The sequence below is a fragment of the Caretta caretta genome, chromosome 3 (genome assembly GCF_965140235.1).
Source record: "Caretta caretta isolate rCarCar2 chromosome 3, rCarCar1.hap1, whole genome shotgun sequence".
NCBI classification, from domain to species: Eukaryota; Metazoa; Chordata; order Testudines; family Cheloniidae; genus Caretta; species Caretta caretta.
This window is the reverse complement of record NC_134208.1, coordinates 205167509-205195287: the sequence shown is the minus strand read 5'-3', so window position 1 is coordinate 205195287 and position 27779 is coordinate 205167509. Positions and strand designations below refer to the sequence as shown.

The following is a 27779-nucleotide window of genomic DNA, read 5'->3' as shown; positions in this document are numbered from 1 at the left end:
GCAGGCATGCGACCCTCTCCTTCAAAACTCTGGAAAGTATCTAATAGCTGAGCCTGCTGCTCCCTTGGGGGAACAAAGAGCAAATCATTAGCGGGGAATGCTGCTGTTCTGCCCTGCACTGGGAACACAGGGGCAGGCAGACTGCTGCTGCAGGGAGCGGGGGTGGGGGAGGATGGGAGAGGGGACTGCTGGGCTGCTTTGATATTCCTCAGCACGGAGCTGCTCAGGATGGGGCTGTGGGAGAACTCAGCAGGAATCCCAGAACCATAGGTACGCAGACAGGCAGAGCGGGTTGTTTCGGGAGAGGCTGCTGTGCCAAGCAGAGCTGGGGGATGACTCGGGAGGGTGTCCCCCTCACCTTGCCGCATGGTAGGTCGGTCAGTCTGCCTGTCTCCCACACCCCAGACACACTGCTCTCCTCTCCCTCCCCCATCACACTTCAGTTGAAAAGTGGCTGACAAGGATGGGATTGAGAAACCTGCCCCATGTGATGCTGTACCTGCCCAATGAGGCATGGCAAACCCTTCCCAAAGCACCCTGCGGCCAGTTGCACGGTGGGATAGGTACCACAGTGCAATGCTCTCTGGGTCTGATGCAAGAGTTGTTAGTGTGGATGTGCTCTGCCGCCACAAGGAGCTAGGGTGGACATGCAACAGTGGCTTTAATTAAGGCAACATAACTTTTATGGACAAAACTTTATAGTGTAGACAAGGCCTAAGATAGATTCAACACGTGAGAGGAAAGGAGACTGGAGTCACCCCATAGTACAATCATAGCTGGTGATTGGGAAGACAAACGGTTAATATTCTGGGACGTAAAACTGCCTTTTTACCTCTTCAGGTGGGTCCTCTGAGGACAAAAAATTCCCTCATTGGACTCCCACCCCCTCAAATGCCTCATGGTGTGGTGACTGTCTAATGGGGAAAGGCTGTGCACAGCTCCCTTGGAACCCATCAAAACTGCACCATAGAGAAGGAAGTGCTTCCCCAGGACTGGACATGCTGCCTCCTCAATGCTACCAGCCTAAGGACCTGACCCTGATCTCTCATAGTGGGGACGGCCCAGCCCATCATCTCTAAAGGAAACATCAGTTTAATGAGCTTTTCTGCATTCTGCCTGGTTAGCTGATAAAATAGAAGCAGCTGAATTTTGAGACACTATAGCAGTTTGAGTCACAAGTGAAAACAAACTCCATATCTTATAGAGCCATCAATCCAAACCCACCCTGGACAGGTACAACACGAGAAGCATAGCCCCACCCACGTACTTCAGATTCAACTCGGAAGGACTTTCATGGGGCTCAAGGGTGCTTTCATTTCCATGGCCATTCAGTGCCAGTGATGTCTTGCTAGACTGCCTGTGAGAGCGATTTTACTGCCAGTTCTGGTGGCATCCTGCTTTCACACCAGAAGAACGTTATGATGAATAGAGGAGAACCACATTTCTAAAGGGACCTCAACAAGATAGCACTTTGTGAAAGGGATTTTGTGTATGCATCGACAGCACAATAGCACACTGCAGAGTATATTAATCATGGTAATCAGGTATCTCATTTTAACCCCATAGTTCTGGGAGTACAGTAAACTGTAGGAACCAGGCGCAGAATTTAGACAGCTAACTGGCTGGACAAAGCAATGGACAAGCAATATTTACAAGTCAGAGAATGTAGCCATCTCTGTATTGTCACTTGTGCCTATATCTCACTTGCCCACAAAACTGCAGAGGAATCTATTTAACTTATTTGTCCTCTATTGGCATTGTGTCAGAACACTTCACAATCATGAATATATTTTGCTTAACACCACCCCTGTGAGGTATGGAAGTGCCATTCCCCCCATTTTACAGATGGGAAACTGAGGCACAGAGAGGCTAGGTGACTTGCTCACGGTCACACCAGGAGTCTGGTAGAGCAGGGAATTGAAGCTGGATCTTCAAGTCCTAGGCTAGTGCCCTAATCACTGGCCCATCCTTCCTCTCTTGGATGGGGCACAGTTGTGCACATACAAAGTTAAGGGTGTCTTGAAAATCTCACTGCATATTTTGTCTTAAAATCCAAAAAACAGTTTCATTTCCATGGATTATTTAAAATAACTGCTTGATTTCATCATAATCAAACACTTTTTATGTTGTCTTCTGGAGTGTGTGGAAAGGGCCTGTTAAGGCAAGATCCTCTATGGCCCTTATGCAGTTGCGCAATAGAGGCGAGTATAAGGAGCCCCCGACATCAAAAAAGACGATAGAAGTGAATGGTGGGAAAAATAAATGAACACACCATATGACTGCAGCTGGGCTTGTCCAAGAGAAGGTCTTTAATTTCACCAGAGGACAGAACTTTCCGGAAACAGCTAACTCTTAACATCAGTAACATCAAGGATTTTCACACACAGTCATAAAATATTTGGAAATGTGCACAGATGGCAGGGCAGATAGTTCTCAGATGGTTTCAAAAGTCATGAGTTTTTTCTAGTACCAATTACATATGTGTCTCAGGGAGGGCTTACCTTGGCTGTACAGAAACAGACAGAGTGTCGGTCTCTCTGCCCAGATTAGAATGCAGACCACACTTAGGCACCTAAAATGTATACAAGGTGGATTTAAAAAAACACATCTGTTCTCTGCAGCTATGTGGCTCTGACATTAAGACTACGGAGGTGTGGCTCATGTTCCAGATGCACAGACTGCCGTATCTACAACCTGCTAAACTGTAAAACAATCCGGCAAGCTACCGTTCACCTGCAGTAAAAGGGGAGTAGGAGCTGCGAAACTATGTAGGAAAAGGACTAGTCCTCTGTGTGAGGCAAGCCCTGTGTTTGCTTTTTTTTGTTGCCTTAACACTTTTCTTGGCTTACCTGGTAACGTTTAGAGCCTTACAATCACAGACTGGGCTCTTTGGAGAAAAGTTACTGCCTCATCTTTGCCCCCTGTTTCCACTAGTTACAATAGGTTAATGCCATAAAGCAAGGATCAGATTTCAAATCTCACAACTGCCTCTCCTCTTGTGCTAAGATTCCTCAAGCCAGACTGCCTATGGCATAAGGGGGTGGGGTGCTGGAGCCAGCAAGGCTGGGCCCATGGTTGGAGGGATGCTTTATAGCTTCAACAACTGATAGATGGACTTAAAGATTTCAAAGAGCTGACTTAGCAGCTCTTGTAGCTAACCTCACCTAGCTACGAACACACCTGACATCCTGTTCCTGCTACAGAATACTGTGCACTGCACAAACTTCATACTGAACACACAACCACTGCAACACACTGTTAGGTTTGAGAAATTTAATGTCCTCCAGCCCCTTTGAAGTCTAATTGTTTGTCAAAGGGCTCTCCAAAAAGAGGGCAGGAAATTCCCCTTCCATTGTGTCCCAGTTCATACTCTCAGGCCTGTTGCTCGACACCCCCATGGAGGCCATAAATCAATCTCAGATTGCAAATTAAGCATACAGTATATCATTGCTGATGTTAGCGATAATGGCATTACTGAACCCTAAGAGCCAACCTCCTGAGCTGAAATCCATGGCAACTCTTAATACAGCCTGTCAGGTTTTCCACGGAGCTGTGTATCCGTGATATATTATCGTCGCAATCTCAGAAAGAATGCATGCTTGCACTCCTTGCTATCTAAGGGGTAATATTTGTCGTAAAAATCCAAAATGTATTCTTCAGTCTTAAATCCAAATTTTTGATACAGCAGCATAGCGGAGTTGCTTGCAGAGACGTGAAGAGTAACATCTTTGCCCATGCAGGTCTGCCAAAGAAAAAACACAGCCAGACAATGAGAGCGCCTCCAGGGAAAAGGAGGAGGTGAAGAAACTCTTAAATTCTAGAATTTAACTACTTAGAGAAATGTGGGAAAAGCAGAGGCCTTGAAACAGAGAAATTACAACACATAGCAACAGCTGAAATCAGATGAACGACTGTTTATCAAAAACCTTTGTGATTGAGTAATCAGCAGTTTGAGGGCAGGAACAGAAACTAGACTTTAATTTGTCAATTTTCCTATCTCCTTCTCAGTGTAATTGTTAATTAAAAATAATCTCAAACACTTACTAACAGTGACCGGAAGAAAAAAACATCCAAAAGAGTAGGCATTCTGCTTCTGGGGCTGGACACATCTCTGTCATCAAATACACCTAGACTTGCTAGAATCACACTGGCACCACTAGGTTACCTCCAGGTGTGTCACACTGGAATTCCAGTAGATCCCAGCCTGATCCACTCCCATCCTTGAGCCCCCGGGCTCACAGCCTGAGAAGCCCAGCTAAATATCTGTGTTCAGATAGTAAGTGGCAATTCTGACATTAACTTGTTATTTAGCAATCAGATTATTCATAAAAACTCTCCAATATGTTTAATATAATAATTCTTCTGACTTTTAGAACTCCTTTCATGCCATGCTCTGAAAGCATTTTGCATCCATTACATCCAAACGGTAAGTGCAAGGAAGGAGTAGGATACAGCCATTAACGAATGTTAATGACAGAGCATTTGATCTTGGTGTGCAAGAAAAATTAATTCTTGTTTTCAGAGGCTAGTAATAAGACTCCCACCTGTATGAGGCCAGAATAAAGCAATCAAAATTAGGGACATTTTTGAAAAAGAAAAGTTAGAACCAGAACATTAGAAATATTCAGCCTTGCCCCCAGTGAAATGTGTAACTTTTGGAATTGCATTCACACAGTTCACAACTGCTGATGCCAGTGAACTCGAGGCAGTTAACACGTTTGTAAAATGTGGGCATTCCTCACGTTTGATCCAAGTGACAAACATTTGTTCTTTACCTAAACCGAGATACATTTGAACAAGCACCCTACATGTCAGAGTCTATGGCATTAACTCTGCTTGTGATCTAGTCATCGGTGGCCAGTGACTGGTGTAGCTGAGTTACAGGTAAGGAAAGCTATACTGGTACTGATTGAGCCTTCCCCGGCTTGAAACTGAGATTAGCTCATCCAGTGCAGATCGCAACTTTTCTTCTCTACGCTTGCGGTTTGCAGTGTTGCTGCTGCACAGTTACTGGCTGCTGATGGATGAATTGGAGCCAAACCCAAATACAGACAAGGCCTGTATCACTTGGCTAATCTCCTAGGCCATCCAATCACGCATAGCCTACCCTATTTGAAAATGTCCTTTTAAATCCATCAAAAAATTCTGTTTGAGAATAATGATTTTCACAATAAAAATTCACACATGGTAGCATGTCACCCATGTAAGTACACAAACAAGGTAACAAAGGATGGGAAGGGGAGAGAGAGAGGATAAAAACAAGCGGTATTGACTCAGCACTGTTTGCATCCACACATAAAGATGGGGACAATGCTGGCTCCTTATCAAGGAGAAGAATCTTGCAGCTACCTGAATAAGATGGTAGATCATAAAGGTTGCAATCCCTGCTCTTCTCCACTCAGGATGAACAAACAGAAAAGAGATGTAAGCTTCATTGTATTTCACGTCTGGCACCATGAAGCCAAAGGCAATGACGACTTTTTTGTAAAGGACAACAACACTGAAGTCTGGATACTGTAGGCATTCTGACAAATCAATTCCTACAGGGTGTGAGAAGAGCACAGCTATAAAGCACTGCAAACCAAAGGGAAATGTTAATTCAATACAAAACAGTTCATACAATATTATACAGTCAGGGCATGATGGAATTTAAGGGAAATTAACAGCTTAAAGAGTGTTAAAAAGCAGGCTTTTCAGGAGAATCTGCTCAACTACTACTTTTTGTTGTCATTTTCAAACTCTTATGCATAGAAAGATGCTATCAGCCTGTAAGGCCAGAAAAGAAGTCTTACTGTTGAAGTCAATGGGAGCAGCATTTAGCCCATGTACAGAAGAAAAAAAATCCTTAAAAATGGACTCTACAGCAGCCGGTGCTAAGAAATTAACAACACTGATTCACACCCAAATGGTATGAAAATAAAGACAAAAAACTAACTTAAAATGTGGTTCTGCTCTAAAAAGTGATGGTAAAAATGGCATCTTGTTACCCAACTGATGATCTTCCTGTGTGTATTCAGAGCCACAGCTACTGAATTCATAAAGGGCCCAATTCCAAACACACACATGAATAAAGTTACATGTGTAAATGATAGCTGGACTGGGTCCTAAACGTGTTTGTACTGCTCTTTACTTCTGCCCTGCATAGCCAATAAAGCTATGGGACAGTGTAATGGATTCTATTACAGCTTGCTCATCAACAGGAGTGTATTGCTGGCAATATGTGACTCCAAAAGAATTTCAGATCTCAGGTTGAGATTCCAGGGCTGCAGACTGAAAAACTGTATTTGTATTTGTACACTGGTCAGATCCGGTCTAGAGCCAGGGAGGTACAATCAACGTGGAACCCCAAGAAGCCATGTGTAAGGAAGCCACCTCCTCTCTTCTGCAGATGAGACCTCTTTTCATGAAGAAGGAAGATAGAGTAACACTGGACTTTTTGCAGATGCAAGAAAGGGTTCATAGATTTTGAAATGAAGCACAGAAATTAAAATGATCCTGCCCAGATTTAAATCTGATTTATGGAGCTTAGATTCACTAGAGATTTTTTGCATCAGTTAAATAGAGGAAGTGAGTATCTTTGGTTATGTCTTCATTGGGGGGGAAAAAAAGTTATGGTTTTATGGCAAGAAAACTAACTTAAGTTAGGTTTCAGAGTAACAGCCGTGTTAGTCTGTATTCGCAAAAAGAAAAGGAGTCTCTAAGGTGCTTCAAGTACTCCTTTTCTTTTAACTTAAGTTAGTTTTGTTGATGCACAATCTTAGTGGATACAAGGCATTGTAGTTTTTATCTTAGCATAGCCAGTTAATCAGACCTACAATCCCCACCTGGGGTTTACTTCAGCTAGCTACCTCAAGGGGAAAACTATATTGCCTTATCTCTAGTAGGATTTTATTATCTCGGTGTAAAAAACCCAATCCCCCCTCCCCCCCCCCCCTTTTTTTTTTTTTTTTTTTTTTTGCAGTGAAGACATAGCCTTTGTAAAAGCTAGTTTGGACACTCCTCACATGTTTTTGGTTTACCCTCTGCTGATCCCTCCTAGCCTGTAAACAAAAGATTTTAATTCTCTAAGCCTTTACAAAGGTCTGAACTACCTTTAATTAAGTGGCAACAGACTTATCCTTTAAGTCATTTTTCAGAGTAGAACAGTGCACTTGATCGGTGTCTGTACAGTCCTTAGTGCAATGGGGTACTGGGCCACGCCTGGGGCTCCTAAGCACTATGGTAACAGAAATCATTAATAATAAATATAAGGGCCAGATTCTCCATTACACCTGGGCAAAGGTAGTGCCCAGTACATGTAAGCCATTACCATTCTAATTTGGTAATATTTTACACCCATTTTCCACAGATGGAATTGCCTAAGCAAGATGCAAGGCAGGGAAGAATCAGACCCTTCATGTTTCCTCATATGCTCATTAAAACCATCACAAAAATGCCAACAACGGATGTATTTGCAAAGGTGGAGTAACAGCATATTGTTTTTCTGTAACACGAATTATTCTTGAGATTTAAAACTTCATGGAATACTGGGAGCAAACAGTGGAATTAACCAATCTCTTGCTTGAGAAAGAGTTGGGTGGAGAGGAATCAGTGATAAGGAGAAGTGTTAATTATCTCAGGGCTGCAGTCTACTGTGAAATGACTCAGAGCTTGTCTGTACACAAAGTTGTATGGCTTTGACTACTGGTTATAAAGCAGTACAGCCCCAACATGGCGTGTATACTGGCTTTATATAAGTACAGTTTAGGGCTCATCTACATGGGAGGTGTTTCCCTTATGCTAGTATAATTATACCAGTATGGTTAAAGCACTGTACCTTATACTGGTTGGTATAACTCTCCTGTTTAGACACACACATTCCAGAATGAGTAACTTTTTTAGGCTGTTTAAACTGCTTCCAAAGCTACATAAGCTAAACCAGAAAAAAGCCACTCTTATGCCATAACTACAACTCCACACAGAATCATAGAATATCAGGGTTGGAAGGGACCTCAGGAGGGCATCTAGTCCAAGCCCCTGCTCAAAACAGGACCACTCCCCAACTAAATCATCCCAGCCAGGGCTTTGACAAGCCTGACCTTAAAAACATCTAAGGAAGGTGATTCTACCACCTCCCTAGGTAACCCATTCCAGTGCTTCACCACCCTCCTAGTGAAAAAGTTTTTCCTAATATCCAACCTAAATCTCCCCCACTGCAACTTGAGACCATTACTCCTTGTTCTGTCATCCACTACCACTGAGAACAGTTTAGATCCATCCTCTTTGGACCCCCTTTCAGATAGTTGAAAGCAGCTATCAAATCCCTCCTCATTCTTCTCTTCTGCAGACTAAATAATCCCAGTTCCCGCAGCCTCACCTCATAAATCATGTGCTCCAGCCCCCTAATCATTTTTGTTGCCCTCCGCTGGACTCTTTCCAATTTTTCCACATCCCTCTTGTAGTGCGGGGCCCAAAACTGGACACAGTACTCCAGATGAGGCCTCACCAATGTCGAATAGAGGGGAACGATCACGTCCCTCGATCTGCTGGCAATGCCCCTACTTATACATCCCAAAATGACATTGGCCTTCTTGGCAACAAGGGCACACTGTTGACTCATATCCAGCTTCTTGTCCACTGTAACCCCTAGGTCCTTTTCTGCAGAACTGCTGCCAAGCCATTCAGTCCCTAGTCTGTAGCGGGGCATGGGATTGTTCCTTCCTAAATGCAGGACTCTGTACTTGTCCTTGTTGAACCTCAGATTTCTTTTGGCCCAATCCTCTAATTTGTCTAGGTCCCTCTGTTTCCTATCACTACCCTCCAGCAAACCTATCCCTACCACTCCTCCCAGTTTCGTGTCATCTGCAAACTTGCTGAAAGTGCAATCCACGCCATCCTCCAGATCATTAATGAAGATATACAACAAAACTGGCCCCGGGACCGACCCTTGGGGCACTCCGCTTGATGCCGGCTGCCAACTAGACATGGAGCCATTGATCACTACCCATTGAACCTGATGATCTAGCCAGCTTTCTATCCACCTTATAGTCCACATAGGGAGTCACACTGGTATAATTAGAGCACTTTAAATTCACACCCTTCCTTATACCGGTATAATTTCCACATGTAGACAAGACTTATTTGTGGAGGTTCTTGTATCAGTATCAGGCACCTTTATACCAGTATAATTGTATTCACACTAAGGGTGGTACTGGTATAACTATTTCAGTAGAAAAATCTCACCTTTAACTGACACCCGGTGTGACTGCAGTTTGGCTACACATACCCACGCTATCTTTAATCTCATTAGCTCAGGTACCAGAGCAGGGAAGCCAGGGCAGCTGACCAAAACCCTGGGTAATTACTCACAGGGCTAGCCCACTCTGTCGCATCTTCAGTGCTCTGGTACATGAGCTAGCTAGATTAAAACTAGATAGATGTATTTCCACTAGGAGCCTAAATAACTGTGTATTTGGGCCTTGGTGCTTATCACAAATTCCTGTCTGTGCCATAAGGATAGGCACTGAGTGGATGGGGGACTGAGGGATTTGGAGGGATGTGGGGGAGAGTTGTGATAAAGGTGTTCAGTTTCTGTTAGAACCAGAGGGTGTCTCATGCTTTCCAAAGTTGCATGTGTAAAGACAGACATGCCAATTTATTGACTACTGATTTAGGGCTTAATGGTGCTATTGCAATACAAATAATATCTAATAATAATAATCGACCAAGTGTAGTGCAAATATTGATTTTAAAATATAGGTGTGGACTGCTTGCTTGTGTGTTATGAAAAACTTAGTTTGCAGTGTTAGAGATGCTGAACCACATAGCAGATCATCATTACTAAGTCTCTACTGCCTAGGAACCACACCCAAGATCAGGGCTGCATAGTGACATGCATATAGTAAGAGACAGATCCTGCCCCAAGGAGCTTACAATAAAAAAAATAAATAAAAAGCAACACAGACAAATAAATACTATAATCCCTATTTTACCAAAGGGAAACTGTGGCCCAGAGAGATTAAGGACCTTGCCCATGGTCACATAGGGAGCATGTGGCAGAGGCAGGAATCCTACCCAGATTGCCTGAGTTCCAGTCCAGTGCGTTGCGGCCTTGTGCTTACTGGGAAGAAACTTTCTTCTCACGCCAGTTAGGAACAGTGTCTGGTAAAACCTCTGTTTACTATGATAAGGCCCTGATTCAGCAAAACACTTAAGCGGGTGCTTAACTTTAGGCATGCAAGTAGTCCTCTTAGCTCACACGCTCCAAGCACAGTACATGCTTAAGTGCTTTGCTGACTCAAGGCCCAATTGCCCAGTACGGTTTGATCTCAGAAATGTAGAGGCTGACGTCTTTCCACCACAGACCATCTGACAGAATTCCTCTTAAATAAATATTTCTAGAATAACTGAGGCAAACAAATAACCACTGAGGAAACAGACCTGCTCCAAAAATAATTTTTGAAACAAAACCTTTTCTTTCCTAGAAAACCGTACTGAGGGAATCCTACCAGGCCAGAAGAATTCATGGCACATGGAGTTGATCGTGGGGATGTGGTTCGGGCGAACGTAGCAGTAATCAATGGGTGCTTCAGGCTCAGCCTTCCAGTCAGGATCGTTCTTGTGTGGATGGGCACAGATTTCTGCCAGCAGCTGCAGTTTAGGAGGCTTGGTCTCATGGTCACGCCTGCCAGTACCACAAAAACAATCAACAATGTGAAAGACAAGCTGGTAACAATAACTGCCACTGCTACTAAATGTTTGCTGCACAGGAAATATTCCTCTGATATACTACAAGTGCTACAAGAGGATGTTGTGTTCCATTCATTCCTGTGGAAACTTGTGCCCAACCAGGCAAAAATACAAGCTATTCACCAGAAGCCAGGATGCTTTTGCAATCCTGAGCACCCTGCACCAGTCTGCCCCTAAGAATGGGAGGAGAGAATGACAGAAGTGAGATTCAGACTCTAGGAGTCTGTACCTGATGTAAGGTTTCAGAACGCGAGACGTGTAGGGACTGACGATGCTGTGGTCTGTCACCAAGTCTTCTGAGCCTACCAGTCGGTACAGAAATTTTGTTGTCTGGTGCCTATATCCCTTCATAGCAGGCAGCGTAGTCTACATGGCAGGACAAAAATAAATGGTCATGTCAGGGGAGCTGCCAACTGTCTTATGTTTGGAACCCAAAGCTACAGAGGGGAAAAGACTTCTCACAGTCGGGGTTTCCACCTGTCCGACCAGGGAGTCTGGCACCTACAGTCCAGTGCTCCTGCCCATAGTGACTCCACAGCTCCCCCAAATTTCAGAGCCTGATCCTGCAAGGTTCTGAGTGCACCCATCACCCACTGTCATCTTGGGAGTGCCCATGGTCCTGGATGGTAAGAAAGTAATGCAATTTGTCAAGGTACTTACACAGGCTCCATCACCAAAGTGTTTGAGTGTAGAAGGAGCATGAGCAACTGGAACTTAGCAACGGTGGCATCTACACGTGTTTGGATTTTATAGAGCAGGGGTGACCAGCCTATGGCTCCGGAGCCACATGCGGCTCTTCAGAGGTTAACATGCGGCTCCTTGTCCAGGCACCGACTCCAGGGCTGGAGCTACAGGCGCCAACTTTCCAATGTGCCGGGGGGTGCTCACTGCTCAACCCCCGGCTCTGCCACAGGCCCTGCCCCCACTCCACCCCTTCCCGCCCCCTTCCCTCAGCCTGCCATGCCCTTGCTCCTCTCCCCTCCCCCGCAGAGCCTCCTGCACGCCACAAAATAGCTGACTGGGAGGTGCGGGGAGGGAGGGGGTGGTGCTGATCAGCCGGGCTGCCGGTGGGTGGGAGGCGCTGGGAGCAGGGTGGGGGAGCTGATGGGGGACTGCTGACCTATTACTGTGGCTCTTTGGCAATGCACATTGGTAAATTGTGGCTCCTCCTCAGGCTGAGGTTGGCCACCCCTGTTATAGAGTATTATCCAACTGTAGAATGGAGCTGGGAAGTGCGCTGGTGTGGATACAAGTCCTTTAAAAAATGAAGCTCATTCTTGTAATCCTTTTTACTTTGGGAGCCAGATTTCCTCAGTTTGATGTCTACTACATGTAACAGAAACCCGGATACAGCTGGCCCCAGGAACTAACTTGGAATTGAAAGCACTCACCTGGTACCTGTCCAGGATCCTGAAATCCTGGCTAGTCGTTCTGTATGTTGCATGCCCTGCTGGCAGCCTGGAAATGCCTCTTTCTTTGGCTCCATAGATCCCATCAACCAAGAGCAGAGCAGCATTCACAACCTGGTCCAAGTCAAAGAGTGGCAGGCCCCTTTCCCTCTTGGCCTGCCGGACTATCAGCTTGCGCCTCAACCTCCGGGCCTCTGGGGTCATGCTCACGGCATTGGGACAGGCCTCCAGCCTCTTCAGAAGTAGCTTTTCCTCATAGATGCTTACAGATGTGTACTTGGGAGCTTTGGGCTTATTGTCCTTCTCCACCTGTGGCTTCCTCTTGTCTCGTCCCCTGGCCTGTAGGGATGCATTTGAATCTTCAGGGTCTTCGCTGTCAACTTCCATCCTCTCTGCTTTCTCTTCTTCACTCTCCACCTCTTGCTTGATCTGCTCAGGCGTTTTCACTTTCTTTCGGCTCACTATCATAGGCCCAGCACCCATTGGCCCACTAGGAGGGGGAATGTACTCTATTCCTGGATCTATGACTCCATCTCCTTCCATTTCTTCATCATCTGTACAGAAGACCAAAATAACTCAATAGACACACACAAATGCAAACCCAGCATAGCAAGAACATCATCACCCCAGGGGGTTTGTGGCTTAAGTGTGAAGGAAATATAACGTGGCGTTTACCTGTAATAGCCTGCCTGTCAGACACTCCTGGGCCTACATTTTCAAAAGTAACTAGTGATTTTGGATGCCCAACTTGAGAAATCTTAAAGGAGCCTGATTTCAGGAAGTGCTGAGCACCTGCCATTTAAGGTCTCTTTAAAGTGTCTCACAGTTTGGCCCCTTCAAACAGGGGCAACCGAAACCAATAGTCCCTTCAAAATGTAGACTCATTTTTTTTTCTATTTTAAAGGAACACTTTTTAAAATTGTTCTTTACTTAATGTCTTCCTTAAAAATTCCTTAAGAGCATGAAAACTGATGCAATAAAATGGCAGAGCTGAGCTGAAGCCTTACAGATTACTGGCCAGATGTTCAGCTGGTGTAAGCTGGACAAGTTCCACTTAAGTTAATGGAGCAAAGCTGATGTGATGTCCTTACTTACAGTGAGTAGTGCTTATTCCATGTGTTCCCCCTATTCATTTCAATGGACTACTCATGGTATAAAGTACTATTCAGCTTCAGTAAGCATCTCACAACCTGACCCAGAATTCATCTCTTTGATTAGGGAATGTTACATGTCTGTACTCAGACAAATGAAAGCACTAGAAAACAAACAAACAAAAACCTCAATACTTTACTGATGTGAAAGACTCTTTCCTTTAAGAGAGCTCTCTAATTTTGCCTTGACCTGACATTGCAACACTATTACCTGTCATATTGTTTTATGCAGAAATTACTGGGTGAAATTCTCTGCCCTGTGTTATAAAAGATGTCACACTAGATGACCAAGTGGTCCCTTCCTGCCTTAGAATCTCTGACTACATCTGTCTGTGAAAATCTAATTTAGATTGTCATGTAATTAGGAAGAAAACTGCACTTTGCCAGTTATTTTCCATCATGCCTTGAAGTAAAGCAAACAGGGTATTCTTTTGTCAAGGTAACTATGTCAACACTATTGTTAGAAACTGCTTGTCACTTCCTATTAAACACAGCACATGGCATCTCTTACCATGAAACAAGGCCTGTGGCGGCATTACATCCGGGATGAGATCTGCTTCTGAGAGCAGGCTGGGAGTAGCTGAATGGGAAGCTGGCGTCCCAGGAGCAGAGAAGTCCAGAGATGGGGAAGGAGACGGGCTTGTCAGAGGAGTTCGATCCGAGGAGCTCAAAGATGAGAAGTCAATCACCTCTCCCTTCTCAAGGACCATGTCAGGGCGACGGCCTCGGCTGGTGAATTTGACGGGAGTGGAGGAGGTGCTTCGGTCCAGGAAGCCAGCTGCCTCCTTCTGGGCTCTCCTAATGTCCTTGGCTTCTTGAGTGCGAGACCTCTTCTCCTTCAGCTCCATGGCTGACTCTACAGGATTGCGGCTCACCCGCTTCCTCAGCCCCTCCACTGTAATGATGGGATCCAGAGGTGGTTTTGAAGCTGCTAGAGAATAAATAGTTTATTTATTCTAAAAGGCACTGAGCTTTTGATGCCCCTTTACTCATCATTTGTATCCACATGAGCAAGTTTTGATGGTAGTCTTTTAAGAAGGGCCTTCAAGCCATGGTTGAAATTCTCCCCTGTGTAGAGCATCGAGCATAAAGGTTAGGCACCACTGAAGTCCGATATTGGCCCTTTGCACAGGAGTGAATTTCACTCCTTGTGACTAAACTGACAAAAGATGCTTTAAAAAGAGAAGAACATCAAGGTAACAGGGAGTAGAGAAATTGTGGTAATTACAGAGACAGGAATGCAATACAAAATACAAAAGCACTTGGATCATTTAAATGACAATACGTGTATGTACGCTACAAAGAGGGTGTAAAAAACTATGGGTCTCTTCTCACACTGGTATAAATCTGGAGAAACTCCTCTGAAGTCAGTGGATTTACACCAGTGTAAAACTAGTGCAAATGAGAGCAGAATCAGGCCCTGTAACCCCACCCACCCCATCCACAGCTGTGCCATTCCATTCTGTGTGTTGTCATCATGACAGTTACCTTTTGCTTTCAGTGCAGATGCAGAGAGCTTCTCTGCTTCAGGTTTCATCGTAGGAGGCTTATTGTGAACAAGTTTCCACCATCCTGGTTCTCCAAATTCCTGTGCCCCTGAGCGGAAAAACAAGGGGCTCCCTACAGAAAGACAACCAGCAACAGTGCTCCACCAAGTTGAAGTCTTCTTCCTAAATCAAGAGAGGGAAAAATGAGAGACACCAAGAACATTTTAATTAGACTTTATTCTCCTTTGCCAAAAAGACTAGGGTGAATGCTTGTGCCATTTACTCTGATGTAGTAGTTCACTTGGCCTCCAGACTTGAAGCATTTCAGCAGTGCCACTCTTTCTGATTTCCACTGGGTGATTTCCAGCTGGAATCTGGGACACCAAGTTCCAAGACCCAGCTATGACTTATCAACTAGACTCTGCTCTGAAAAGCGATTCCATTTTGATGCTCTCTCAGGGACTTGCAATATCAAATATGCGGAGTTTACAAGTAAAGAGATGGTTTTCCTAACTGCTGGTGCTTTGTTTATTCCGGCTTTCACATCACCAACCATAAAGATTCTGCAGTTGGGTCTTAATCAACAGTTCTATTGACGATAAAAGAGCCAGAACAGAATCCAGCTCACTCTCCAGTAGCTGTGCTAACTTAACAGTGCTAAGAAGAGTAAAAACTTACTCTGTTGTTAAAGTCAGTAGATAGGACTCAAGACACATAAGGGAGAGGGGTATTGGAAGGGGGAGAGAGAGAGAAGGGAGAGATCTACTGAGTAAGAAGGTGTCATTTTACATGAGGGGTCGGCAATCTTTTAGAAGCGGTGTGCCAAGTCTTCATTGATTCACTTTAATTTAAGGTTTCGCGTGCCAATACTACATTTTAACGTTTTTTAGAAGGTCTCTCTCTATAAGTCTGTATATTATATAACTAAATTATTGTTGTATGTAAAAAGGTTTTCAAAATGTTGAAGAAGCTTCATTTAAAATTAAATTAAAATGCTGATCTTACACCGCCGGCCCGCTCAGCCCACTGCCCATCTGGGGTTCCGTTCACCTAGGCCGGCAGCGGGCTGAGCAGGGCCTGCGGCCGGGACCCAGGCTGGCAAAGGGCCGGCAGCCACAACCCCAGACTGGCAGCGGGCTGATCAGGGCCGGCGGCTGGGACCCCAGATCAGCAGTGGGCTGAGCGGCTCAGCCCGCTGCTGGTCTGGGGTTCCGTCTGCCGGCTCCTGCCAGCCAGGGTCCCAGCTGCCGGCCCCGCTCAGCCCGCTGCAAGTCTTGGGTCCCAGTCCTGTCCACATAGAGTAGGTACCTACCTTCTCCCTGGTTCTGGCCCATTCTCTTCCTCTCTCTGCACTGAGATGAGGGTGGGAGTGCACTGAGAACAGAGCTGGGGGTGAAGAAGCAGGCTAGGGGTTGGGGTGCAGGGTCTGGCCAGGAGCTAGAATGAGGGAGGAGGCTCAGGGTTGGGGCAGGAGGTTTGGGTGTGGAGCACTTACCTGGGCAGCTCCCATTTGGTGCGAGGGGTGCAGGTGGGAACGTGGGGGTGTGTGTGCAGGAGCTCCCGTTTGGTGCTGAGGGTGGGGATGTGGATGTGGGGGGTGCAAGAGTCAGGGCATGGGGTGTGGGGGGGCTGGGTATGTGTGGGGGGTGCAAGAGTCTGGGCAGGGAGTGTGTGAGGAGGGTGCAGAAGTCAGGGCAGGGGGCTGGGTATGTGTAGGGGTGCCGGAGTCAGGGCAGGGGGCTGAGTGTGTGTGAGGAGGATTCAGGGTCAGGGCAGAGGGCTGGGGGTGTGTGAAGGAGGTGCAGGGGTCAGGGCAGAGGACTGGGGGTGTGGGGGGTTCCGAGTCAGGGCAGAGGGCTGGGCGTGTTTGAGGGGGCTGCACAATGGTGCTGTTTGAGGAAAGGTAGTGGGGATGCTCTCTCCCGAACCTGCCCTCGCCCCCCTCTGCTCTTGGGGAACGGCAGCCACCTCTGTAGTATTTTGAAACAGGAGTCAGGCAAGGGGGAATGAGACATGGTGGGGACAAAGAACAAGGAGGAGGAAAGGAGCAGAACTTCTCCTTCCTTTGCTTTGCTTCCACTGGGTATTACCGCTGGTGGGATTTTTTTTAAACTGCCTTTTTTCTTTTGTTTCTGCACTTGTAAAGAGTATGTGCTCTTTGCCTGTGTAGCAGGCCTTACCCATTCGGGCTTGAAGCACTGTCACTTCCTCGGTTTCCCCTTCTTCCCCAGTTCATCCAATTTCACCCTGTGGGCATTTTCTCACTAACTCCCCTTTTTGGGGGAACTGGCATGATGAACACAAAGTTCACAACAACACAAATCTTCCATCCAGCCCTTCCTAGCCGGCTCCCATCTTTCATACGTGGTACTTAGTCCTGAACATGCTACAGCTCTTCTCCTCAGGCTCACAATCCTTTCCAGCCCTCCAAGCTGTGGCTTCTCTCCCAGCAGCAACCCGCTCCTGCAAGTCCCTCAGCTAAGACTTGTTCCTCAATAGGCTCTTGCTCCCTGCAGGTCTCTCTCTCTCAGGCCTTCTGCCTGGGAGCACTGGAGAGTTGTTACCAACCTGCCCTCTTCCAGCAGACTCCCTGAACTCTCTCTGAGTGCTCTCTCAGGCTGCCTTTGCATTTCCCAGCAGGCCTGGTTTTGAGTCACATGCTCTCATCACATGATCTAGTGGACTGAGAAGTAACCTAGTCACATGTGAGACTGAACCCAGGACTCCCTTTAAATGGCCACCTCAACCTGTGACAGCAGGTCAGACGGTGTTGAGTTTTTTTGTAGGCTGCCACAAGGCAAGCCAGCCATTTAAGAGAGTTCTGGGTTCAGCCTCACCTGTGATTAGATTCAAATGAAGCAGCTGCACCACCAAGTTCTGGGACAACATGCAGGGCAGAAGTCATTTTGCAGGAGGCTGTTCTGGTTTCTCTCCTCCAAGCAAGTGGAACCATCCTCCATTCTCCCACAGGGGTGCATGCATGGAGGACAGGAAGCATTCCTGCTGGAGGCTAGGTGTAACAAGGAAAGGAGAAGAGTGCATGCAACGTGTCTCAGAATCGAGTAGCACACACAGGAAGTGATGGATCTCACAGAGAGGGAGAATGAGCCATCAGCTGTCTCCCTATCATGATGCTGCTGCCTGCAAAGAAGTCAGTCCTAAAACCTCTAGAAGCAGAGCCTGGTGGGACAGCTGCCTCATTTGAATCCTGTTTTATTGGTACCTTCAATGGTGGTGGTCAGGGTAACACAGAAATCAGGTACCTGTGTTTTAAACAGAAACAATAACGCAAAGAAATACCTTCCAATTAGACTGAAAGGCCAGATACTTATGTCCATTCTGTCAATCCAAACTATAACTCCAGAGGCTTGTTTTGTCTCCCTTGTGTCCCCACTGGCATATGCGTGTCTCTTTTCATCAGAATCAGAACAGATTCAGTGAGTTGCAGGGCATACTTAGAAAAACACATTCCATGCTCTGCGTGCCTAACAATGTCAAACTACTGTGCTGAGAGAGAAAAGGGTTATCAGCTTTGAACAGGACCTTTTATTCTGTTAGCTACTTTCCTGACACCATTAAATCAATTAGAAAATAGAATGATCCCTGCTGCTGAAGGAAAATCTTATACTGACTCTCTCCTTATCACAAAAAGAAAAGGAGTACTTGTGGCACCTTAGAGACTAACCAATTTATTTGAGCATGAGCTTTCGTGAGCTACAGCTCACTTCATCAGATGTATACCGTGGAAACTGCAGCAGACTTTATATACACACAGAGAATATGAAACAATACCTCCTCCCACCCCACTGTCCTGCTGGTAATAGCTTATCTAAAGTGATCAACAGGTGGGCCATTTCCAGCACAAATCCAGGTTTTCTTACCCTCCACCCCCACACACAAATTCACTCTCCTGCTGGTGCTAGCCCATCCAAAGTGACAACTCTTTACATAATCAAGTCGGTCTATTTCCTGCATAGATCCAGGTTTTCTCACATCCTCCCCACCCCCATACACACACAAACTTACTCTCCTGCTGGTAATAGCTCATCTAAACTGACCACTCTCCAAGTTTAAATCCAAGTTAAACCAGAACATCGGGGGGGGGGGGGGTAGGAAAAAACAAGGGGAAACAGGCTACCTTGCATAATGACTTAGCCACTCCCAGTCTCTATTTAAGCCTAAATTAATAGTATCCAATTTGCAAATGAATTCCAATTCAGCAGTTTCTCGCTGGAGTCTGGATTTGAAGTTTTTTTGTTTTAAGATAGCGACCTTCATGTCTGTGATTGCGTGACCAGAGAGATTGACGTGTTCTCCGACTGGTTTATGAATGTTATAATTCTTGACATCTGATTTGTGTCCATTTATTCTTTTACGTAGAGACTGTCCAGTTTGACCAATGTACATGGCAGAGGGGCATTGCTGGCACATGATGGCATATATCACATTGGTGGATGTGCAGGTGAACGAGCCTCTGATAGTGTGGCTGATGTTATTAGGCCCTGTGATGGTGTCCCCTGAATAGATATGTGGGCACAATTGGCAACGGGCTTTGTTGCAAGGATAAGTTCCTGGGTTAGTGGTTCTGTTGTGTGGTATGTGGTTGTTGGTGAGTATTTGCTTCAGGTTGCGGGGCTGTCTGTAGGCAAGGACTGGCCTGTCTCCCAAGACTTGTGAGAGTGTTGGGTCATCCTTTAGGATAGGTTGTAGATCCTTAATAATGCGTTGGAGGGGTTTTAGTTGGGGGCTGAAGGTGACCGCTAGTGGCGTTCTGTTATTTTCTTTGTTAGGCCTGTCCTGTAGTAGGTAACTTCTGGGAACTCTTCTGGCTCTATCAATCTGTTTCTTTACTTCTGCAGGTGGGTATTGTAGTTGTAAGAAAGCTTGACAGAGATCTTGTAGGTGTTTGTCTCTGTCTGAGGGGTTGGAGCAAATGCGGTTGTATCGCAGAGCTTGGCTGTAGACGATGGATCGTGTGGTGTGGTCAGGGTGAAAGCTGGAGGCATGCAGGTAGGAATAGCGGTCAGTAGGTTTCCGGTATAGGGTGGTGTTTATGTGGTCATTGTTTATTAGCACTGTAGTGTCCAGGAAGTGGATCTCTTGTGTGGACTGGACCAGGCTGAGGTTGGTGGTGGGATGGAAATTGTTGAAATCATGGTGGAATTCCTCAAGGGCTTCTTTTCCATGGGTCCAGATGATAGTGTTCTTGACGGCTTGTAATCCATCTTTGTGTGGAAACACAACTCTGACATCATAATCAAAAAGGCTGACAAAGGAGGTGCTGTTGTCATCATGAATAGGTCGGAATATGAACAAGAGGCTGCTCGGCAGCTCTCCAACACGAGTTTCTACAAGCCATTACCCTATGATCCCACTGAGAGTTACCAAAAGCAACTACAGCATTTGCTCAAGAAACTTCCTGAAAAAGCACAAGATCAAATCCCCGATAATGTCACGGCTAACCTGGTGGCTGAACTTTGTGACTTTGTCCTTACCCATAACTATTTCACATTTGGGGACAATGTATACCTTCAGATCAGCGGCACTGCTATGGGTACCCGCATGGCCCCACAGTATGCCAACATTTTTATGGCTGATTTAGAACAACGCTTCCTCAGCTCTCGTCCCCTAAAGCCCCTACTCTACTTGCGCTATATTGATGACATCTTCATCATCTGGACCCATGGAAAAGAAGCCCTTGAGGAATTCCACCATGATTTCAACAATTTCCATCCCACCACCAACCTCAGCCTGGTCCAGTCCACACAAGAGATCCACTTCCTGGACACTACAGTGCTAATAAACAATGGCCACATAAACACCACCCTATACCGGAAACCTACTGACCGCTATTCCTACCTGCATGCCTCCAGCTTTCACCCTGACCACACCACACGATCCATCGTCTACAGCCAAGCTCTGCGATACAACCGCATTTGCTCCAACCCCTCAGACAGAGACAAACACCTACAAGATCTCTGTCAAGCTTTCTTACAACTACAATACCCACCTGCAGAAGTAAAGAAACAGATTGATAGAGCCAGAAGAGTTCCCAGAAGTTACCTACTACAGGACAGGCCTAACAAAGAAAATAACAGAACGCCACTAGCGGTCACCTTCAGCCCCCAACTAAAACCCCTCCAACGCATTATTAAGGATCTACAACCTATCCTAAAGGATGACCCAACACTCTCACAAGTCTTGGGAGACAGGCCAGTCCTTGCCTACAGACAGCCCCGCAACCTGAAGCAAATACTCACCAACAACCACATACCACACAACAGAACCACTAACCCAGGAACTTATCCTTGCAACAAAGCCCGTTGCCAATTGTGCCCACATATCTATTCAGGGGACACCATCACAGGGCCTAATAACATCAGCCACACTATCAGAGGCTCGTTCACCTGCACATCCACCAATGTGATATATGCCATCATGTGCCAGCAATGCCCCTCTGCCATGTACATTGGTCAAACTGGACAGTCTCTACGTAAAAGAATAAATGGACACAAATCAGATGTCAAGAATTATAACATTCATAAACCAGTTGGAGAACACTTCAATCTCTCTGGTCACGCAATCACAGACATGAAGGTCGCTATCTTAAAACAAAAAAACTTCAAATCCAGACTCCAGCGAGAAACTGCTGAATTGGAATTCATTTGCAAATTGGATACTATTAATTTAGGCTTAAATAGAGACTGGGAGTGGCTAAGTCATTATGCAAGGTAGCCTGTTTCCTCTTGTTTTTTCCTACCCCCCCCCCCCAGATATTCTGGTTTAACTTGGATTTAAACTTGGAGAGTGGTCAGTTTAGATGAGCTATTACCAGCAGGAGAGTGAGTTTGTGTGTGTATGGGGGTGGGAGGGATGTGAGAAAACCTGGATCTATGCAGGAAATAGACCGACTTGATTATGTAAAGAGTTGTCACTTTGGATGGGCTAGCACCAGCAGGAGAGTGAATTTGTGTGGGGGTGTGGAGGGTGAGAAAACCTGGATTTGTGCTGGAAATGGCCCACCTGTTGATCACTTTAGATAAGCTATTACCAGCAGGACAGTGGGGTGGGAGGAGGTATTGTTTCATATTCTGTGTGTGTATATAAAGTCTGCTGCAGTTTCCACGGTATACATCTGATGAAGTGAGCTGTAGCTCACGAAAGCTCATGCTCAAATAAATTGGTTAGTCTCTAAGGTGCCACAAGTACTCCTTTTCTTTTTGCGAATACAGACTAACATGGCTGTTCCTCTGAAACCTCTCCTTATCACACGCATCCAAAGGTCACACATGGTATAAGCAAACTTTGGTGTACATCCCTGAAATTTTTAGGCTATCCCAGAATGGTTAAAAATGTAAAGTAAGCCACTTTTATTTAACCCCCCGAATTTATAGCTAAAACATATACTTAGGGCCCTACCAAATTCGTAGTCCATTTTGGTCAATTTCACAGTCAAAAGATTTTAAAAATCATAAATTTCATGATTTCAGCAATTTAAATCTGAAATTTCACGGTGTTGTAATTGTAGGGGTCCTAACCCAAAAACTGAGTTGGGGGAAGGGGGTTGCAAGGTTATTTGGCGGGGGGGGAGAGGGAGGGAGAGAGGATCGCAGTACTGCTACCCTTACGTCTGCGCTGCTGCTGGCGACACTGCCTTCAGAGCTGGGCAGCTGGAGAGAGGAAGCTGCTGACCAGGAATTTGGTAGGGCCCTACATATACTGTGAAAAACACCACAGTGTCACAATATTTTGTAGTGACTAGCAAACAAGAGATTTCATTAAGAAAAGATCCAAAATAAGATGAAATAGGAAAAATTAGTTTCTTTCTCTGTGGGTTCTGATCCCACATCTATTTTATGTCAGTGTAATTCTATTCATTTTGATGGCATCCTCCCTTATTTACACCTGCGTAAATGAAATTAGAATCAGGCCCTATGTGTTCAGCAATTAAGTGAGATTTTAGGGTTATGATTTTGGAGGGTTACGCTGAACGGAAGCTGGGAAATTCCCACAAAAGTACAAAGCTCTGTGTCCAGTTCTGTACAACACTAACTCTCTTTCACTATGTAACAGGTTTATTCCTGAGAAATCGCTTTGTACCCCTGTTTGAGCTCTGCAGATCAAACCCTCCACTTTCTTCCTTCTTGTCCGCCCTGAATTGAATAGAGAGAGAAATCTCTGAATAGTCTGGAATTCCTGTTTCCTAACTGAGTAACACAATTTCTTCCCTCTGTGATCTCCATTCCAAGTTTCAGGGAAATATTGGCTTTACCTGTTCCCTAATAGGAAAGTCCAGTGTTTCTCAATAAAAGCACAAATATCTTCTTTCCATCTGAAGTATCCTTGACGGCCAGTTCCTTCCAGAGACAGGTTGTACATCGCCAGCATGACAACCTGGAACACAAAAGGGAATGGATTCAAATAGTCCATTAACATTTTGTCTGGCGGGGAAACACCCCCTCCACTCTTTGCTGATTTGACCTATTTATGTAAAGCTTCCAATTGATTCACAACCACACAGCCAATCTATGTAATCCATGATCTTGTTAATTGTACTCATCCTTTCTTCCTTCCTATTGTTTGTCACATTCACCTGCTTTATTCACCCAGGGACTCTCTCATGCCAGGGGAATCCTCAGCTATCTGGTGATGCTGCTTTATAGCCCCTTTGCACAGCTTGAGTGGCATAAAAGAGCTATATCAGGGGGTGAGGATCCAGACTGGGGACAAGACGTCTTTTCTCTCCAGAAAGGATGGGTACCAAATGCCCCAGTTTGCTAATCTCATAGAAATGTGTGCACAAGGACAGACTCTTCAGGTGTTTTTATTTGCTTAATGTCTTCTTTCCACTTAGAATCCAGTAAAAGCAGAGCAATCTATAAAAATACATTGCATCCCATGGATCACTCTGCTTTTGCTTTGTCTTTATTGAACACAGTCCTTTTAGAGCACATTTACATACATCACAAACAAACTCAATTGACTCACTAAGAGCCTAAATTAAAGCACAGTTTTGGAAATCTGTCTGTTTGTGAATAAATCTAAGAGGACAAACTATCAATTACATTGAACCACTTCAGCCTGGAATACAAATATTAATGGTGCAGATGAGTTTGGAGCTCCTGCTGTCAACCACTCAACTCCTGTGGAGGCTGTCTCCTATAGAGACTTATTCTCTTCTTTCTTAGGGCTCTGGAACCTACTTTGGCAGGAGATGGTCTCCTAACCAAGTACTACTAATGCTAACGGGAGAATACATACAGTCTTTAGGTTTTTTCCAAAAATCCTTTCCATGTTTGTTAACTGCTGCTCTAGAACTTTACACACTGAACCCAGGGTCACTGCAGAAACAGCTAGGTGGGAGTGTGTCCCACCAATGACAAAACACAGGTCAGAATTTTAAAAACGCTGCTCCTTTCAACAGGTGAAATTAGATGGTCACAATAGTCCCTTCTCACCTTAAGCTCAAGGAATCCAAGGAATCTCACCTTAAGATCAAGGAATCTGGGTTTTTTCATATGCGAGCTAAGGTGATTCTGCCACTTCCCAATACCAGACTTGGCTATCCTGGAGGCATTGCTTCTTGTCTAAACTGCCTCTGAGAAGGTGCATTTTCTTTGTTTTCTCTTGTCTTTCTTCCTTGTTACCTCTGACTTTTTCTCTCTCCCCTTTGTCACTCTCCTTCTGCTATTCTAGAAACCGATGTAGTCTAATGCTAGTAGCATTTATTGGACCAGAATCTCCAGACTGGCCAAGCTGAGCTCAGTGCACGATTAGAGCAGGAGAGGTGAGGGGGGGCACCTGTGCATCCCAAGATCCTATGATTTCCTGGCACCAGCCTAAATCCCTGACATAAATTCAGCTGTCAGGCTGGTCTATCTTCCACCTGCTGCCAATGATCCCTAGAGGCTTTTCTGGATCAAGGGATTGCTGATGATCACGGGGGGTCTCAAGATGCCCTGACTGTAGCCCCTTTCACCAGGCCATACCAGGCCATACACCCATGCTGGTTGCTAGAAGAGGGTGACATAGAAGTTACTACAGAAGGTCTAAGCCACCCGAAGGAGGACAAATCTTCAAGTGGCTGGATCTGCCAGCTATGAGTCTGCTTAGTGCCAGCTGGAGTAGCACAAAGCAGCTCTCGTACTCTGGGGCATCGAGTATTATTCCTAACTTCATTTAGAAGATGTGCACACACAAAACGCTGGGCCCATGAGCAGCAGCAACGGACAGTGAAGTGGACATTTCTAATGATCCATGCTGAGACAAAGCATCGCTACTGCTCAGAGGGCACAAACATATGCCTCAGCACCACAGCACTGTACATATTGGCTGGGATCCTGTATCTGAAATAAAGAACGCTGAACTGCAGCAGTCGCCACGGCTGGATCAGATTCACCATTCTGTGATGCAAACATGGATTTGGGGCAGCATGTCTAAGTTGGCTAAATCCTTCTCTTCCGTTTCCCTAATGGAAAGGTAAGACAAACATTCTAACTGTTTTACTCAGATGATGTACCTCAGTCAGACTCAGTCCTATTCCAGCTGAGTGTTTTGCTGTATTACTTTTCCAACAATGCCCATATGCCAAAAAATTGTTAAATGCACAGCAGCTAAATCACATTCTCTTTGCTTTTCTAAAATTGTGTTCAGTTGTATTGAGCAATGCACAGTATTGATGAAAAATGGGGAACTTGGCTTTTTTACAACACATTAAGACAATCTTTTCAATTTACTCACAGAAGTCCCACTTTCTGATAAGCAGGTACATAGCAATCCACAAAAAACTCACAGGTAAATTTCTTCACCACCTGTGACTAACTCCGAACTTCTAGGTGTTATGCACATTGTACACACAGCAACTTTTGAAGGTCTGGTTTGTTGGTTTTATGCCTGAGTGAATGCTTTTACTTACTTGCTGCCAGGTTAGTCTCAGCCGTTCAAACTGCTCCTTTCCATCTTCTGAGCAATCAGAGCAAGTAAACCTGAAAAAGTTATCTCCCTTGAGGTAGCTGAGTTGTTCTCTCAGCTGACCTAAAACAAACAAGCAAAAGGGATATGCCTCAGTCCTTTTATAGGAAAAATGGAGCAAAGTAAATTTGGATTCAGAACAGTGTTTATCCGCTGAGCAAGAGATCAGCAACCCTGATAATTCCATAACAGAAGTATAGAAACTCAGTGTGATGCTTAATTTACAGATACAGAAGTCAACAAGGGATCAACAGCAAAAAAACCACACATTAAAGAGGGGCTTTCCTACCTAATACTTGAATACACGTAAAAAGGCAAAGATTTTAACACATGCAATGTTATTGGAGACGAGTCAGTCCCAGGATATTAGAGAGACAAAGTGTGGGAGATATTATCTTTTATTGGACCAACTTCTGTTGATGAGAAAGACAAGCTTTTGAGCCACACAGAGCTCTTCTCAGGTCTGGGAAAGGTACTGACACACTCAGTACCTTTCTCCGACTGTAAATGAAACACTAACTGAAAGAGATTAGAAAAAATATATTTCCATTTTTTTCAGCTTGTTTACATTGCGCATTTGACAGCACTTTGTGTCTAGTCACTTTCACTAATCATTCTAGTGATCAATTTCCCTTGTTTGGGTCTTTCAAATAGCAACAGAAGACAGAAAAAAAAAGTATACATAAAAAACTGATTGTCAAACCACAATAACTGGCAAAAGGACACAGGATCAGATGTAGTACCTAAACAGACTAGATTTCACGTTGACTGTGTCCCTTTAACTTCTTCCTACTGAACACCTTTCAGAGTAACAGCCGTGTTAGTCTGTATTCGCAAAAAGAAAATGAGTACTTGTGGCACTTTAGAGACTAACCAATTTATTTGAGCATAAGCTTTCGTAGATCTTCTACACTTTCCACAGTATGCATCCGATGAAGTGAGCTGTAGCTCACAAAAGCTTATGCTCAAATAAATTGGTTAGTCTGTAAGGTGCCACAAGTCCTCCTTTTCTTTCTTTCTGAACACCAAATGTGAAATCCTGGCTCTAGTAAAGTCAATGGCAAAATTCCCAATGACTTCACTGGAGAAAGGATTTCACGCTACAGCTTTTGGCAAACTGGGCAGTTGAACTAACTGACAGGTGTGCAGCAAGCCAGAAGAATTCAGTACTTCCTGCCACAAAATGAACAGTGTTCAGGTAGATCTTGATTTTGGAAAGGAAAAACTGCTGTACTAGAATATGAAGAAAGCTAAAAGAGTTTATATAATGTTAAATGGAGATATTGGAAAGATCATTTTAGCTATTTAGCACAAAATACCTTCTTCCCAGGACTGCTGCTACTGGTTGTATATTGTTCTGTGAATACTAATCTAAGTTCAGGAGACCACGGAACCATTCCTATATACAGAAGGCTGAAATTTATTCATACATCCCGCTGAAATGACAAACCAATCAGGAAAATAATAGTTACCTCTTATGTAGCACTTTTCATTGGTAGACCTTTACAAAGGAATTGTCAATATCCCAGTTTTACAGATGGGGAAACTGAGGCACAGAGAGGGGAACTGACTTGCCCAAGGTCACACAGTAGGCCAGTGGCAGAGCTGGAAATATAACACAGATCTCCTGAGCCACAGACCAGTTCTCTATCCACTAGGCATCCCTGCCTCCCATACATTCAGGAAAAGAACATGCATTATTTTCTGGGAGGAAAAGAACCAGTAAACCCAGAAAAGGAAAGTGACAAAGATAACAGAGGAAAATCTTGACCCTTACTTGCTGGTATCCACTTCTGACACTTCTCACAGTAATAGGACATCTCCTCCATCCAGGATGCATCCCCCTCATCACTGTTCAAGGAGTCTCCACTCTGATCATGGGATAAATCGACTGAAGCCTGATCCTCAGATTCTACAATCAGGAGAGTCTCCCCTTCCACCTCACCCTCCTCCAGCCCTTCTGAAGTTGATGTCCTTGTAGCTTCGTCATCATGACGACTCATCAGCCCACTCATGTGAACGTTATTATCCAT

At 45.0% G+C, this 27779-nt stretch overlaps 1 protein-coding gene and 1 long non-coding RNA gene across 3 annotated transcripts in view; one reads left to right on the top strand and one right to left on the bottom strand.

Annotated features, from left to right (window-relative positions):
* LOC125633345 (uncharacterized) overlaps positions 1 to 2843 on the top strand; it is a 13657-nt gene extending 10814 nt beyond the window's left edge. The window contains exon 4 of the long non-coding RNA XR_012667883.1: positions 841 to 2843. This is a non-coding gene — a long non-coding RNA (uncharacterized LOC125633345). The remainder of the gene's footprint in view (positions 1 to 840) is intronic.
* KAT14 (lysine acetyltransferase 14) lies at positions 2287 to 27779 on the bottom strand. Of its 2 annotated transcripts, none has more exons than XM_048842464.2 (10): positions 27524 to 27779; positions 25691 to 25809; positions 23048 to 23169; positions 14777 to 14958; positions 13800 to 14219; positions 12120 to 12691; positions 10958 to 11094; positions 10488 to 10663; positions 5350 to 5540; positions 2287 to 3742 (listed from the first exon to the last, which is right to left on the bottom strand). In XM_048842464.2, exons 1-10 carry the CDS (start codon positions 27777 to 27779, stop codon positions 3569 to 3571), a joined length of 2349 nt encoding a protein of 782 aa, XP_048698421.2. In that variant the 3' UTR covers positions 2287 to 3568. The 2 variants fall into 2 exon arrangements, with proteins under 2 accessions (XP_048698421.2, XP_048698422.2); XM_048842465.2 differs by having other exon boundaries at positions 13800 to 14216.

Bases quoted from the DNA above. Each gene is read 5' to 3' on its own strand.
- KAT14 (XM_048842464.2), bottom strand. From the start codon at position 27,779: ATGGATAATAACGTTCACATGAGTGGGCTGATGAGTCGTCATGATGAC. The intron at 25,810-27,523 runs GTAAGGGTCAAG...TGTTTGTTTTAG, and splicing joins TCAGAAGTGGATACCAGCAA to GTCAGCTGAGAGAACAACTC. The intron at 3,743-5,349 runs GTAGCTGCAAGA...TTTCTTTGGCAG, and splicing joins TGATCTACCATCTTATTCAG to ACCTGCATGGGCAAAGATGT.